Source organism: Grampus griseus, assembly GCF_964374135.1.
Source record: "Grampus griseus genome assembly, chromosome: 11".
Lineage (NCBI taxonomy): Eukaryota > Metazoa > Chordata > Mammalia > Artiodactyla > Delphinidae > Grampus > Grampus griseus.
Genome location: NC_139005.1, coordinates 14,803,702 through 14,817,293, shown reverse-complemented (window position 1 = coordinate 14,817,293; position 13,592 = coordinate 14,803,702). Strand labels below are relative to the sequence as shown.

Here is a 13,592-nt window from a genome sequence, read left to right as displayed (position 1 = left end):
AAAGTATTTTCCTACTGTAGGTCATGAAAATATTCTCCTATCTTATCTTCTAGAAGCTTCAGGGTTCTGTATTTCACATTTAAGCTTGCAGTCCATCTGGAGCTGTTTTTTCTGAATCATATGTAATTGAGTTCAAGGTCCATTTTCACCTGCCCCCACGCCCAGCAACCCCCTATTGGGATAGCCAATATTCTCAACATTTATTGTAAAGTTATGCTTTGCCTAAGGTTCGGAAGTGTCATCTTAGTCATTCAGGAATCTATATATGTACAGTCTTGATTTTATCCCATTATTTTATTTGTCTATCCTTTCATTAATATGATATTGTCTCAATTACTGTCACATCAGGGAAATTATCAATGTCTTGTAGAGTAAGTTCTCGCACCATGAACTTCTTCAAGACTACCCTCACTATTCTTAGTCCATTGCCTTTCCATTGATTTCCATTTTGGAATCAGGCTAGTCCACTGCATTTTAATATATTTTCTAGAATCAGCTTGCGAATTCCATAACAACAACAACAAAACAAATACACACACATAAACATCAACATACACTTAATATGATAAATACACACATAAACCAAATTTAAAAACTGATTGGGGTTTTACTCCGATAGCCCTGAATCTATAGAATTGTTTGAAGAAAATTGACATCGTTATATTAGCAAATCTTTATACTCATTGACATGGTATGTCTCTCCATTTAATTTGGTCTTCTTTAATGTCTCGTGGTAATGTTTTACAGATTTCTGTAGTTTTTTTTTTTTTGTTTGTTTATTTGTTTTTGCTTTTCCAACTGTATTTAGAAAAACAAATCCAGGTCCCAGTGCCCCCATGCCCTCCCCAACCCCAGCCGTAATTTAAATAACTTAGAGACAGAGTTGGGGCCGGGGTGGGCGGGTGGGGGGGGTAGGGGGAGTGGGTGGGACAGAGAGGGGGGAGGCGTGTGCTTCTTGGTTATGGGACCCTTGCCCCCTCCCAGGCCCCCAGGGGCCATGGGGTCGGCAGTGGAGGCCTCAGCCAGCCTGTGCCCGGAGGGATCTCTGTGAGCTGTACTACTTCTCCTAATTCTCCAAGAGCAGGAGGCCAGCCTCCTTGCCGAGGGTGGACTCCGGGTCAGGGTGGATTGGCAGGCCCTCAATGGTCAGCAGCACATGCCGGATGCCCAGCTGGTGTCCAGTTCCTCTTGAGCATGTTGACGCAGGTCTCACCGTTGGCGTCCACCTTCGGATGGAAGATCTTGGTCAACAAGTACCCTTGGGTGGGGAGGCAGGACGGTCCTTCCCCAACAGGAGTTTCATATGGAATAGGCCTCCAGCGCCGGGGTCTGCTTGGGGTTCTCGATGGTGACTTGCAGGTCTGTGAGGTCCTCCTCGTTGGAAAAGACCTTGATGCCGTCAGGTGGGTCAGCTGTCAGCGTCATCACCTCCTGTACACCAAATGGATGATGGAGGATGGGGGCAGGTTCCCCACCTTGGAGTTCATGACTGCCACTGGCAAGGGAAGGGTCTCCTGGCCCCCTTCCTGAGCTGGGGGCGGTCCCCAATTGCTGCCACTGCAGCCCCAGGGGCCCCAGCTCCCCTCCCCCCTGCCTCAACCCCCATGCACTGCACCTGCAGCTCCTCCTGCCCCAGGTGCTGGTCTTTTTTTTAAAATTTTTTTTCCATTTCAAAAGAAATCTATTTATGATTTTTTTATTACACATAGAGGCTTTGGTCATCTGGACCAAAAAAATTATTTTTTAAAAAAGGTTTTTTAGGTCTTTGTTTTTCAAGGCAAATGACCACTTAGTAGATGTTTGGTTTTGTCCTCAAATCCCAGTCAGGTCTACTACCCTGATGAACTAGAAAGGACTTTGTGGGCCCTCATGATGCCTTCTCTGTTCTCCAGCCTCTCAAAGCTCTTTGTAGATCGTCTCTTTGATGTGATACTCTGAAACCCCTGTAATCTGGGGGGGGTATTAGTTGGTCAAGTGTACTCCCGTCATTCCCTATTCCAGCTTCCTTGTCATTCAGGGTCACCTGTCAGGTTACACAATATACACAGGACAATCTGCCACAAAACACAGCTCTCCTCTTTTGCCTCACAGAAGAATTAAAGTTCCAAAATATATGCAGACCCATCTTCCATCTCCAACCATCCTCTGGTTCTTTCCAGTCTTTCCAAAGCAGTCTCACCCCTACATTCTTGTTTTTTTAAAAAGTATATTTATTTACTTATTTGGCTGCACTCGGTCTTAGTCACAGCATGCAGGGCTCTTCATTGCAGCGCACGGGCTTCTCTTTAGTTGTGGCACACTGGCTCCAGAGCTCTCAGGTTCAGTAGTTGTGGCACACGGGCTCCCTAGTTGTGGCCTGTGGGCTCTAGAGCATGCAGGCTTAGCTGCCCCGAGGCATGTGGGATCTTAGTTCCCCACCCAGGGATCACACCCATGTCCCATGCATTGGAAGGGGGATTCTTAACCACTGGACCACCAGGGAAGTCCCTCACCCCTATATTCTTGATCAGCTGCATCCAAGTGGTGCCTTCTACTGCACCTCTAAAGTGGGGAGATTCTGACCCCAAGTCTTCAAATGTTCCAAGGTTCCAGAAAACAATGCTGTCACATGGGTAACAGCAAGTGTTGGGCCTTGCCCAACATTTAAAAAACACAGCAAAGGAACAAAATAAACCTGACCACTAAAGCAACTTTTGATTTAGCCCCATATCCCTTATTTGAGTATTTCTCAAACAAAACTTGTTTTTCAAGAACCAAATATATTTGACAATCTAAACCTCTATGGAGGTCACCAACCACTGACCCTAAGGGAGATTGTTACATGGGGGTTAAAAAACATACAAAACAAAACAAAACAGAGAAAATGACAAGCTGTTTTAGTTTCCCCGAGATGTCGGCCCATTCTTATCAGTTGACCAGAGTCCATTAGCAGTGAACTGGAGACCCTCGTTCAGGACGCTTCACTTTTCTCCATCCGCCAGACCAGCTCGACCAACATCTCTGCCACCTTTTCAATTTCCTTGGCCTTCTCGCACAATTCTGATACTCTGTTGTCAGCCTCCCCACCGGGACGTCCATTCAAGGCGCCGTCCTCTGAGGCCTCCACCTGTGTTTTTATCCGGATGAGCAGAAGGTCCATCTCCCACAGTTTGCCCCTGGTCCTCAGACACATGCTCCCGGCTTTTCGGGTGAGCTCCGTGATGTCCTCCAGCATCTGGTTGATACCCGGGAGCAGGAACTGCTCCAAATCCACCTCCGGCTCCAGCGTGTCCACCTCCTCCAGAGCTTCCACCTCGCCCAGGTCCAAGGGCCAGATTTTTCCTGCCACTGCTTCAGACCCACAGTCCCCTGGAGATGGCTGATCAACAGTTACTGCTCCAGTCGAAGTGAACCACACTCCTGGTCAACAGTATTCTGGAATTATCTTCTAAAAATTTATCTTTACGCCTCTCACTTCCCAACTGCTCTGGGAAGAAACGCCTCGCACGCAAACAGCGGAGCCTTCAATTCGCGGGTCTTTGCTGCCCTTTCATGACACTGCTGGTCCTGTGTATCTTGTGTTAGATTTGATATTTGGTAATTGGATGTTTTCAGTTTTGTTATAAATGGTATCGTTTAAAAATCTTATTTTCTAGCTGTTTATTCCTGATATAAAGAAATGTGTTTGTGTGTATCTGAAGCTTCTAGAAGATAATAGGAGACATGCCTTCATGACCTGGGATAGGAGAAGAAATGCGTTTGTGTATTTTAAATAGCAACTGTGTTGAACTCTCTTGTTAATGCTAAATACCTGTAATTCTTTTGGAATTTCTTTCTTACCCCCGCTAGCTTTACTGAAATATAATTGACATAAAACATTGTGTAAATTTAAGGTGTACAAATGTGATGATTTTCTATATATATATATAATATATAAATATATATATATAAATGACTAGCACAATAAGGTTAGTTAACATAACCATTACCTCACATAGTTACAATCTTTGTGTTGTGTTGAGAACTCTTAAGATCGACTCTCTTAGCTGCTCTCAAATATGCAGTACAATCTTATTAACTGAAGTGACCATGTAGATTATAATCTCAGAATTTATTCATCTTATAAATGACCACCTTCACTCATCCCTCACCCTACCCCTTGGCAACCACCAATCTATTATGTTTCTATGAATTTGGTTTTTCTAGATTCCATATGTAAGTGAGATCATACAGTATTTGTCTTTCTCTGCCTGACTTAGTTTACTTAGCATAATGCCTTCAGGGTTCATACATATTGTTGCAAGTGGCAGGATTTTCTTCTTTATTATGACCGAATTATATATCTATCTCACGTTTTTTAATTTATTCATACTTTCATGGACACCTAGGTTGTTTCCATGTCTTGGCTATTGCAAATAATGCTTTAATGAAATAGGGGGTGAAGATATCTATTTTAAAATTATTTACATTATTTATTTAATTGAATTATAATTAACATACAATATTATATTAGTTTCAGGTAAAATAGATAACTAATAAGAACCTACTGTATAGCACAGGGAACTCAATACTCTGCAGGTATTTCTTTGAGACAGTGATTTAATTTCCTTCAGATATATACTCAGAAGTAGAATTTGCTAGATCATATGGTAGTTCTATTTTTGTGTGTGTGTGTGTGTGTGTGTGTGTGTGTGTGTGTGTGTGTGTGTATGTTTATGTGTGTGGAACCTCCATACTGTTTTCCACAGTGGCTGTACCATTTTACATTCCTTCTTCAGAATTTCTATGAACATATACACACATATCATCTGTGAATAATGAAAGTATTATTTCTTCCTCTCCAATCTCTTCCTCCTTCTCCAATTTTCTTTCTCTCTTTTTCCTTCTCTCTCTCTCTCTCTTTTTTCTGTAATAGCTATGCTGCCTTTCTGTACTGTCTGGAACCTTCAGTTCATTATTAAATGGGAGTGGTGATAGCAGACATACTTGTCTTGTTCCAGGTAAGAGAGCTTTCACCGTTTCATCACTAAGCTTAATGCTTGCTGTGTATTATCTTGTTGATACTGTTTTTGAAATAAAGAAATTACCTTCTCTTTCTAGTTTGCTAAGAATCTTTATTATAAATAGTGAATTTTATCACAATATTTTCTCCATTTATTAAGATAGTCATATGATTTTTCTCTTATTCCATTAATGTGATAAATTATATTGCTTGATTTTTAACTGTTCAATCAATTTTGTATTCCTGAAATAAACCCAAATTTTTATATTTTGCTAAATTTTATTTGTTAATATTTTATTTGGATTTTTTTCAATCTGTTCTGGGTGACATTGGCTTGGAATTTTTCTTTCTCAGGATGTTTTTGTCATGTTTTGATATCAAGGTTATTAAGCTCCCTCAAATATGATGGGAAATAGTCCCTCGTTTACTGTTCTCTAGAAAAGTCTGTTTAAGTGTTTGGTAGAATTCACCAGCAAAGCCATCTGGACCTGTTGTTATTCTCTGTGGAAAGGAATTACATTAACAATCTAGTTTCTTTGATAGTTGTAAAACAACTTAGGCTTTCTATTCTTCTGTTTATTTGGTAACTTGTGTTTTTGTCCATGTCATCTGAATTTTTAAGTTTATTGGCATGAAGCTTTTCATAATATCCTTTTATGATCATTTTAATGTCTGTATGATCTAGTGCAGGAGTCAGCAAAATGAAAACTCTCTGGCCAAATCTGACCCATGGCCTGTTTTTGTTTGGCTCAGCAAGCTAAGAATAATTTTTACATTTTTAAATGTTGTTAAAAACAAAATGAAACAAAACAGAACAAAACAAAACAACAAGCATACACACAAGAATATGTGACAGAGTCCTTAAGCCCTGTTCTTACCTTTATATTCCCTTCATTTTATTTATTTTTAAAAATTTTATTGAAGTATAGTTGATTTACTATGTTGTGTTAATTTCTGCTGTACAGCAAAGTGATTCAGCTATACATACATATTCTTTTTCATATTTGTTTTCATTATGGTTTATCACAGGATACTGAATATATTTCCCTGTGCTATACAATAGGAACTTTTTGTTTATCCATTCTGTATATAATAGTTTGCATCTGCTAATCCCAAATTTCCAATCCTTCCCTTCCCTATCCCCCTCACCCTTGGCGATCACAAATCTGTTCTCTATATCTGTGAGTCTGTTTCTGTTTCGTAGATATGTTCATTTGTGTTGTATTTTAGACTCCATGTGTAAGTGATATAATATGGTATTTGTCTTTCTCTTTCTGACTTACTTCGCTTCGTATGATAATGTCTAGGTTCATCTGTGTTTCTGTAAATACCATTATTTCCTTCTTTTTTATGGCTGAGTAATAAATACACACACACACACACACACACACACACACACACACACCCCATATCTTCATTATCCATTCACCTGGATAATATCCATTGATGGACACTTAGGTTGTTTCCACGTCTTGGCTATTGTAAATAGCGCTGCTACAAACATAGGGTGCATGTATCTTTTCAAATTATAGTTTTGTTTGGATATATACCCAGGACTGGGATTTCTGGATCATATGGCAACTCTATTTTTAGTTTTCTGAGGAACCTCCATACTGTTTTTCATAGGGGCTGCATCAATTTGTATTCCCACCAACAGTGTAGGAGGGTTTCCTTTTCTCCACATCCCCTCCAGCTTTTGTTATTTGTAGACGTTTTACTGATGGCCATTCTGACTGGTGTGAGGTGGTACCTCATTGTAGTTTTGATTTGCATTTCTGTAATAATTAGTGATGATGAGCATCTTTTTATGTGCCTAATGGCCATCTGTATGTCTTCTTTGGAGAAATGTCTATTTAGGTCTTCTGCCCATTTTTTGATTGGGTTTTTTTTGTTGTTGTTATTGAGTTGTAAGAGTTGTTTGTACATTTTGGAGATTAAGCTCTTATCAGTCACATCATTTGCAAATATATTCTCTCAGTCTGTAGGTTGTCTTTTCATTTTGTTTATGTTTTCCTCTGCTGCAAAAACAAAAGCTTATAAGTTTTATTAGGTCCCATCTGCTTATTTTTGCTTTTATTTCTATTGCTTGGGAGACTGACATAAGAAAACATTGGTATGATTATGTCAGAGAATGTTTTGTATATGTTCTTTTCTAGGAGTTTTATGGTGTCCTGTCACATATTTAAGTCTTTAAGCCATTTTGAGTTAATTTTGTGTATGGCGTGAGGGTGTGTTTTAACTTTATTGCTTTGCATGCAGCTGTCTGCTTTCCTTCATTTTAAATTATTTTATTTAATTTCCTATTCTCAGCTATCTTCGTGAGAGGACAATTTTTGTAAATAATCCATGTGCATTGGAAAAGGTCAGGTGTGCTATAATATTATTTGATTCTTCTATATCCTTCCTGAATTCTTGTCTCCTTATTCTAATAAGTTAATGAAAGTTGTGTAAAAAACTTTTTCTTTTATTGTGGATTTGAATATTTACCCTTGTAGCTCGGATCAAATTTTGCTCTACATATTTTGAGGTGATGTTATTAGATTATAAGAATAATAAAGGAATACTATCAACAACTTTATGCCCACACATTTGATAACCTGGATGAAGTTGGCCAATTCCCTGAGAGACACAATTTGCTGAAACTCACACAAGAAGAAATAGACTATCTGAATAGGCCTGAATCTATTAAAGAAATTGAATTAATTACCTTCTAAACAGTAAGCACCAAGTCCAGATGGGTTCATTGGTGAATTCAACCAAACATTTTAGGAAGAAATTTTACCAGTTCTCTACAATGTGTTCCAGAAGATATGAACAGAGGAAAGACTTTATAATTCATTCTGTAAAGTCAGCATTACCCTAATACCAAAGCAAACAAAGACATTGTAAGAAAAGAAAACTATGGACCTATATCTCTCATGAACATAGATGTAAAAATCATAAACAAAATAGCAGCAAATCAAATCCAGCAATGTATAAAAAGAATTATACACCCTGACCAAGTGCAATTTATCCCAGGTATGCAAGGCTGGTTCAACATTTAAAAATCAATTAATATAATTCATCACATCAACAGGTTAAAATAGAAAAATCACATGATCTTATCATAGATGCAGAAAAAAGCTTTTGATAAAATCCAAAACTCATTTATAATAAAAACTCTCTTTTAATAGATGGGAACTTTCCCAACTTGATAAAGGACATCTACGAAAACCCTATAGCTAACATCATATTTAATAGAAACTTGAAGCTTTCACAGTAAAATCAAGTACAAGGCAAGGATGTCCCCTCTCATGACTCACATTCAATATTATACTGGAAGCTATAGCTAATGCAACAGCTCATGAACAGGAAATAAAAGGTATATAAATGAGAAAAGGGAAATAAAACTGTCTTTGTTCAAGGATGACATGGTCATCTATATAGAGCATCCAAAAGAATTGATAAAAAAAAATTCCTGGAACTTGTAAGTGATTATGTTGCAGGATACAACGTTAATATACAAAAGTCAATTATTTTCCTATATACCAGCAATGAATAAATGGAACTTGAATTAAAAAACACAATACCATTTACATTAGCACCCCCAAAATAAATTACTTAGGTACAAAATAACAAAATATGTACAAGATTTACATGAGAAAATGTACAAAGCTCTGATTAACAAAATCGAAAAAGAACTAAAGAAATGGAGAAGTATTCCATGTTCATGGATAGGAAGACTCAATATTAAGACGTCATTTCTTCCCAAATTGATATAGAGATTCAACAATACCAAACAATATACCGTCAAGTTATATTTTGGACATCAACAAACTGATTCTAAAGGTTATATGCAGAGACAAAAGACCCCAAATAGCCAACACAATATCGAAGGAGAAGAACAGTTAAGGGACTGACACTACCTGACTTCAAAACGTATACAGAGCTACAGTAATCAAGATGGTGTGGTATTGGTGAAAGAATAGACAAATTGATCAATGGAACAGAATAAAGAGGCCAAAAATAGACCCATAAATACAGTCAACTGACCTTTGATAAAGGAGAAAAAGCAATACAATGGAGCAAAAATAATCTTATCAACAAATGGCAACGGAACAACTGGACAGCCACATGCAAAAAATGAAACTAGAGATGATCTTTCACCTTTAACAAAAATTAACTCAAAAGGGATCAGAGACCTAAATGTATTATAAAACATAAAACTATAAAACTAGTAGAGGAGATTGGCTGAACATGGTGGAGTAGAGGACATACACTCACTCCCTCTTGTGAGAGCACCAGAACCACAACTAACTGCTGAACAATCATCGACAGCAAGACACTGGAACTCACCAAAAAAGGTATCCCACATCCAAAGACAAAGGAGAAGCTGCAATGAGACAGTATGAGGGGCACAATCACAATAAAATAAAATTCCATAAATGCTAGGTGGGTGACTCACAAACTGAAGAACACTTATACCACAGAAGTCCACCCACTGGAGTGAAGGTTCTGAGTCCCACGTTAGGCTTCCCAACCTGGGGGTCTGGCAATGAGAGGAGGAACTCCAAGAGAATCAGACTTTGAAGGCTAGCGGGATTTGATTGCAGGACTTCAACAAGACTGGGGGTAACAGAGAATCCACACTTGGAAGGCACACACAAAGAAGTGTGAGAATTGGGACCCAGGGGAAGGAGCGGTGACCCCATAGGACACTGAACCAGACCTACCTGCTACTGTCAGGGGGGCTCCTGGAGAGGCAGGGAGTGGCTGTGGCTCACCATGAGAAAAGGACACTGGCAGAAGAAGATCTGGGAAGTACTCCTTGGCATGAGCCCTGCCAGAGACTGCCATTAGCTGCACCAAAGAGCCCAGGTAGGCTCCACTGTTGGGTCGCCACAGGCTAAATCACCAACAGGGAGGGAACCCAGCCCCACCCATCAGCAGACAAGTGGATTAAAGTTTTACTGAGCTCTGCCCACCAGAGCAAAACCCAGCTCTACCCACCACCAGTCCCTCCCATCAGGAAACTTGCACAAGTCTCTTAGATAGCCTCATCCACCAGAGGGCAGAGAGCAGAAGCAAGAAGAACTACAATCTTGCAGCCTGTGGAACAAAAACCACATTCACAGAAAGACAGACAAGATGAAAAGGCAGAGGGCTTTGTACCAGATGAAGGAACAAGATAAAACCCCAGAAAAACAACTAAATGAAGTGGAGAAAGGAAACCTTCCAAATAAAGAATTCAGAATAATGATAGTGAATATTATCCAGGACCTCGGAAAAAGAAAGGAGACAAAGATGGAGAAGATGCAAAAAATGTTTAACAAAGACCTGGAAGAATTAAAGAACAAACACTGAGAATTAAAGAACAAACAGAGATGAACAATACAATAACTGAAATGAAAACTACACTAGGAGGAATCAATAGCAGAATAACTGAGGAAGAAGAACAGATAAGTGACCTGGAAGACAGAATGGTGGAATTCACTGCTGTGGAACAGAAAAAGAAAAAAAGAATGAAAAGAAATGAAGACAGCCTAAGAGACTTCTGGGACAACATTAAATGCAACAGTATTTGTGTTATTAAGGTCCCAGAAGGAGAGGAGAGAGAGAGGACCCGAGAAAATATTTGAAGAAATTATAGTCGAAAACTTCCCCTAACATGGGAAAGGAAATAGCCACCCAAGTCCAGGAAGTGCAGAGAGTTCAAGGCAGGATAAACCCAAGGAGAAACACACTGAGACACATAGTAATCAAACTGACAAAAATCAAAGAAAAAGAAAAATTGTTAAAAGCAACAAGGGAAAAACAACAAATAACATACAAGGGAACTCCCATAAGGTTAACAGCTGATTTCTCAGCAGAAACTCTAAAGGCTGGAAGGCAGTGGCATGATATATTTAACATGATGAAAGGGAAGAACGTACAACCAAGATTACTCTACCTGGCAAGGATCTCATTCAGATTCGATGGAGATATCAAAAGCTCTACAGACAAGCACAAGCTAAGAGAATTCAGCACCACCAAACCAGCTCTACAACAAATGCTAAAGGAACTTCTCTAACTGGGAAACACAAGAGAAGAAAAGGACCTACAAAAACAAACCCATAACAATTAAAAAAGTGGTAACAGGAACATATATATCAATAACAACTTTAAACGTGAATGGATTAAATGCTCCCACCAAAAGACACAGGCTTGCTGAATGGATACAAAAACAAGACTATTATACATGCTGTCTACAAGAAACCCACTTCAGACCTAGGGACACATTCAGACTGAAAGTGACAGGTTGGAAAATGATATTCCATGAAAATGAAAATCACAAGAAAGCTGGAGTAGCAATACTCATATCAGACAAAATAGACTTAAAATAAAGAATGTTACAAGTGACAAGGAAGGACACAACATAATGATCAAGGGATCAATACAAGAAGAAAATATAACAATTATAAATATATATGCACCCAACATAGGAACACCTCAATACATAAGGCAACTGCTAACAGCTATAAAAGAGGAAATTGACAATATCACAATAATAGTGGGGGACTTTAACACCTCACGCCAATGGATAGATCATCCAAACAGAAAACTAATAAGAAAAAACAAGCTTTAAAAGACACAATAGGCCAGATATATTTAATTGATATTTATAGGACATTCCATCCAAAAAAGTAGATTACACTTTCTTCTCAAGTGCACATGGAACATTCTCCAGGATAGATCACATCGTGGGTCACAAATCAAGCCTCAGTAAATTTAACAAAATTGAAATCATATCAAGCACCTTTTTTGACCACAATACCATGAGATTAGAAATCAATTAGAGGGAAAAAAATGTAAAAAACACAAACACATGGAGGGTAAACAATATGTTACTAAATAACCAAGAGATCACTAAAGAAATCAAAGAGGAAATCAAAAAATCCTAGAGACAAGTTACAAGGAAAACATAATGATCCAAAATCTATGGGATGCAGCAAAAGCAGTTCTAAGAGGGAAGTTTATAGCTATACAAGCCTACCTCAAGAAACAAGAAAAATCTCAAATAAAAAATCTAACCTTACACCTAAAGGAACTAGAGAAAGAAGAACAAACAAAATGCAAAGTTAGTAGAAGGAAAGAAATCATAAAGATCAGAGAAGAAATAAATGAAATAGAAACAAAGAAAACAATAGCAAAGATCAATAAAACTAAAACCTGGTTCTTTGAGAAGATAAACAAAATTGATAAACCATTAGCCAGACTCATCAAGAAAAAGAGGGAGAGGACTCAAATCAATAAAATTAGAAATGAAAAAGGAGAAGTTACAACAGACACTGCGGAAATACAAAGCAGTCTCCTAAGAGACTACTACAAGCAGCTCTATGCCAACAAAATGGACAAAATGGACGAAATGGACAAATTCTTAGAAAGGTATAACCTTCCAAGACTGAACCAGGAAGAAATAGAAAATATGAACAGACCAATCACAAGCACTGAAATTGAAACTGTGATTAAAAATCTTCCAACAAACAAAAGTCCAGGCCAGATGGCTTCACAGGTGAATTCTATCAAGCACTTAGAGAAAAGCTAATACCCATCCTTCTCAAACTCTTCCAAAATATAACAGAGGGAGGAACACTCCCAAACTCATTCTATGAGGCCACCATCACCCTGATACCAAAACCAGACAAAGATACTACACAAAAAAGAAAATTACAGACCAATATCACGGATGAATACAGATGCAAAAATTCTCAACAAAATACTAGCAAACAGAATATAATAACACATAAAAAGGATCATACACCATGATCAAGTGTGATTTATCCCAGGGATGCAAGAATTCTTCAATATATGCAAATCCATCAATGTGATACACCATATTAACAAACTGAAGAAGAAAAACCATATGATCATCTCAGTTGATGCAGAAAAAGCTTTCAACAAAATTCAACACCCATTTACGATAAAAACTCTCCCAAAAGTGGGCATAGAGGGACCCTACCTCAACATAATAAAGGCCATATATGACAAACCCACAGCAAACATCATTCTCAATGGTGAAAAACTGAAAGCATTTCCTCTAAGATCAGGAACGAGACAAGGATGTCCACTCTCGCCACTATTATTCAACATAGTTTTGGAAGTCCTAGCCATGGCAATCAGAGAAGAAAAAGAAATAAAAGGAATACAAATTGGAAAAGAAGAAGTAAAACCGTCACTGTTTGCAGATGACATGATACTATACATAGAGAATCCTAAAGATGCCACCAGAAAACTACTAGAGCTAATCAATGAATTTGGTAAAGTTGCAGGCTACAAAATTAATGCACAGAAATCTCTTGCATTCCTATACACTAATGATGAAATATCTGAAAGAGAAATTAAGGAAACAGTCCCATTTACCATGGCAACAAAAAGAATAAAATACCTAGGAATAAACCTACCTACGGAGACAAAAGACCTGTATGCAGAAATCTATGACACTGATGAAAGTAATTAAAGATGATACCAAAAGATGGAGAGGTATACCATGTTCTTGGATTGGAAGAATCAATATTGTGAAAATGACTATGCTACTCAAAGCAATCTACAGATTCAATACAATCCCTATCAAATTACCAATGGCATTTTTTAC

The 13,592-nt window shown here is 38.2% G+C and overlaps 1 protein-coding gene and 1 pseudogene across 2 annotated transcripts in view; both read right to left on the bottom strand.

Moving 5' to 3' along the window:
- Nucleotides 1–804: 804 nt before the first annotated feature.
- LOC309829390 (ubiquitin-conjugating enzyme E2 S-like) lies at nt 805–1,487 on the bottom strand (annotated as a pseudogene). Its single transcript has one exon. The product of its transcript is annotated as a ubiquitin-conjugating enzyme E2 S-like (transcript).
- A 1,463-nt stretch (nt 1,488–2,950) lies between these two features.
- Nucleotides 2,951–13,592, bottom strand: part of LOC309829389 (MORF4 family-associated protein 1-like 1) — a gene marked incomplete at both ends in the record, with an annotated part of 135,358 nt that continues 124,716 nt past the window's right edge. The window contains one exon of the mRNA XM_082665237.1: nt 2,951–3,399. Coding sequence (XP_082521363.1) covers nt 2,951–3,399 — 449 coding nt within the window. The remainder of the gene's footprint in view (nt 3,400–13,592) is intronic.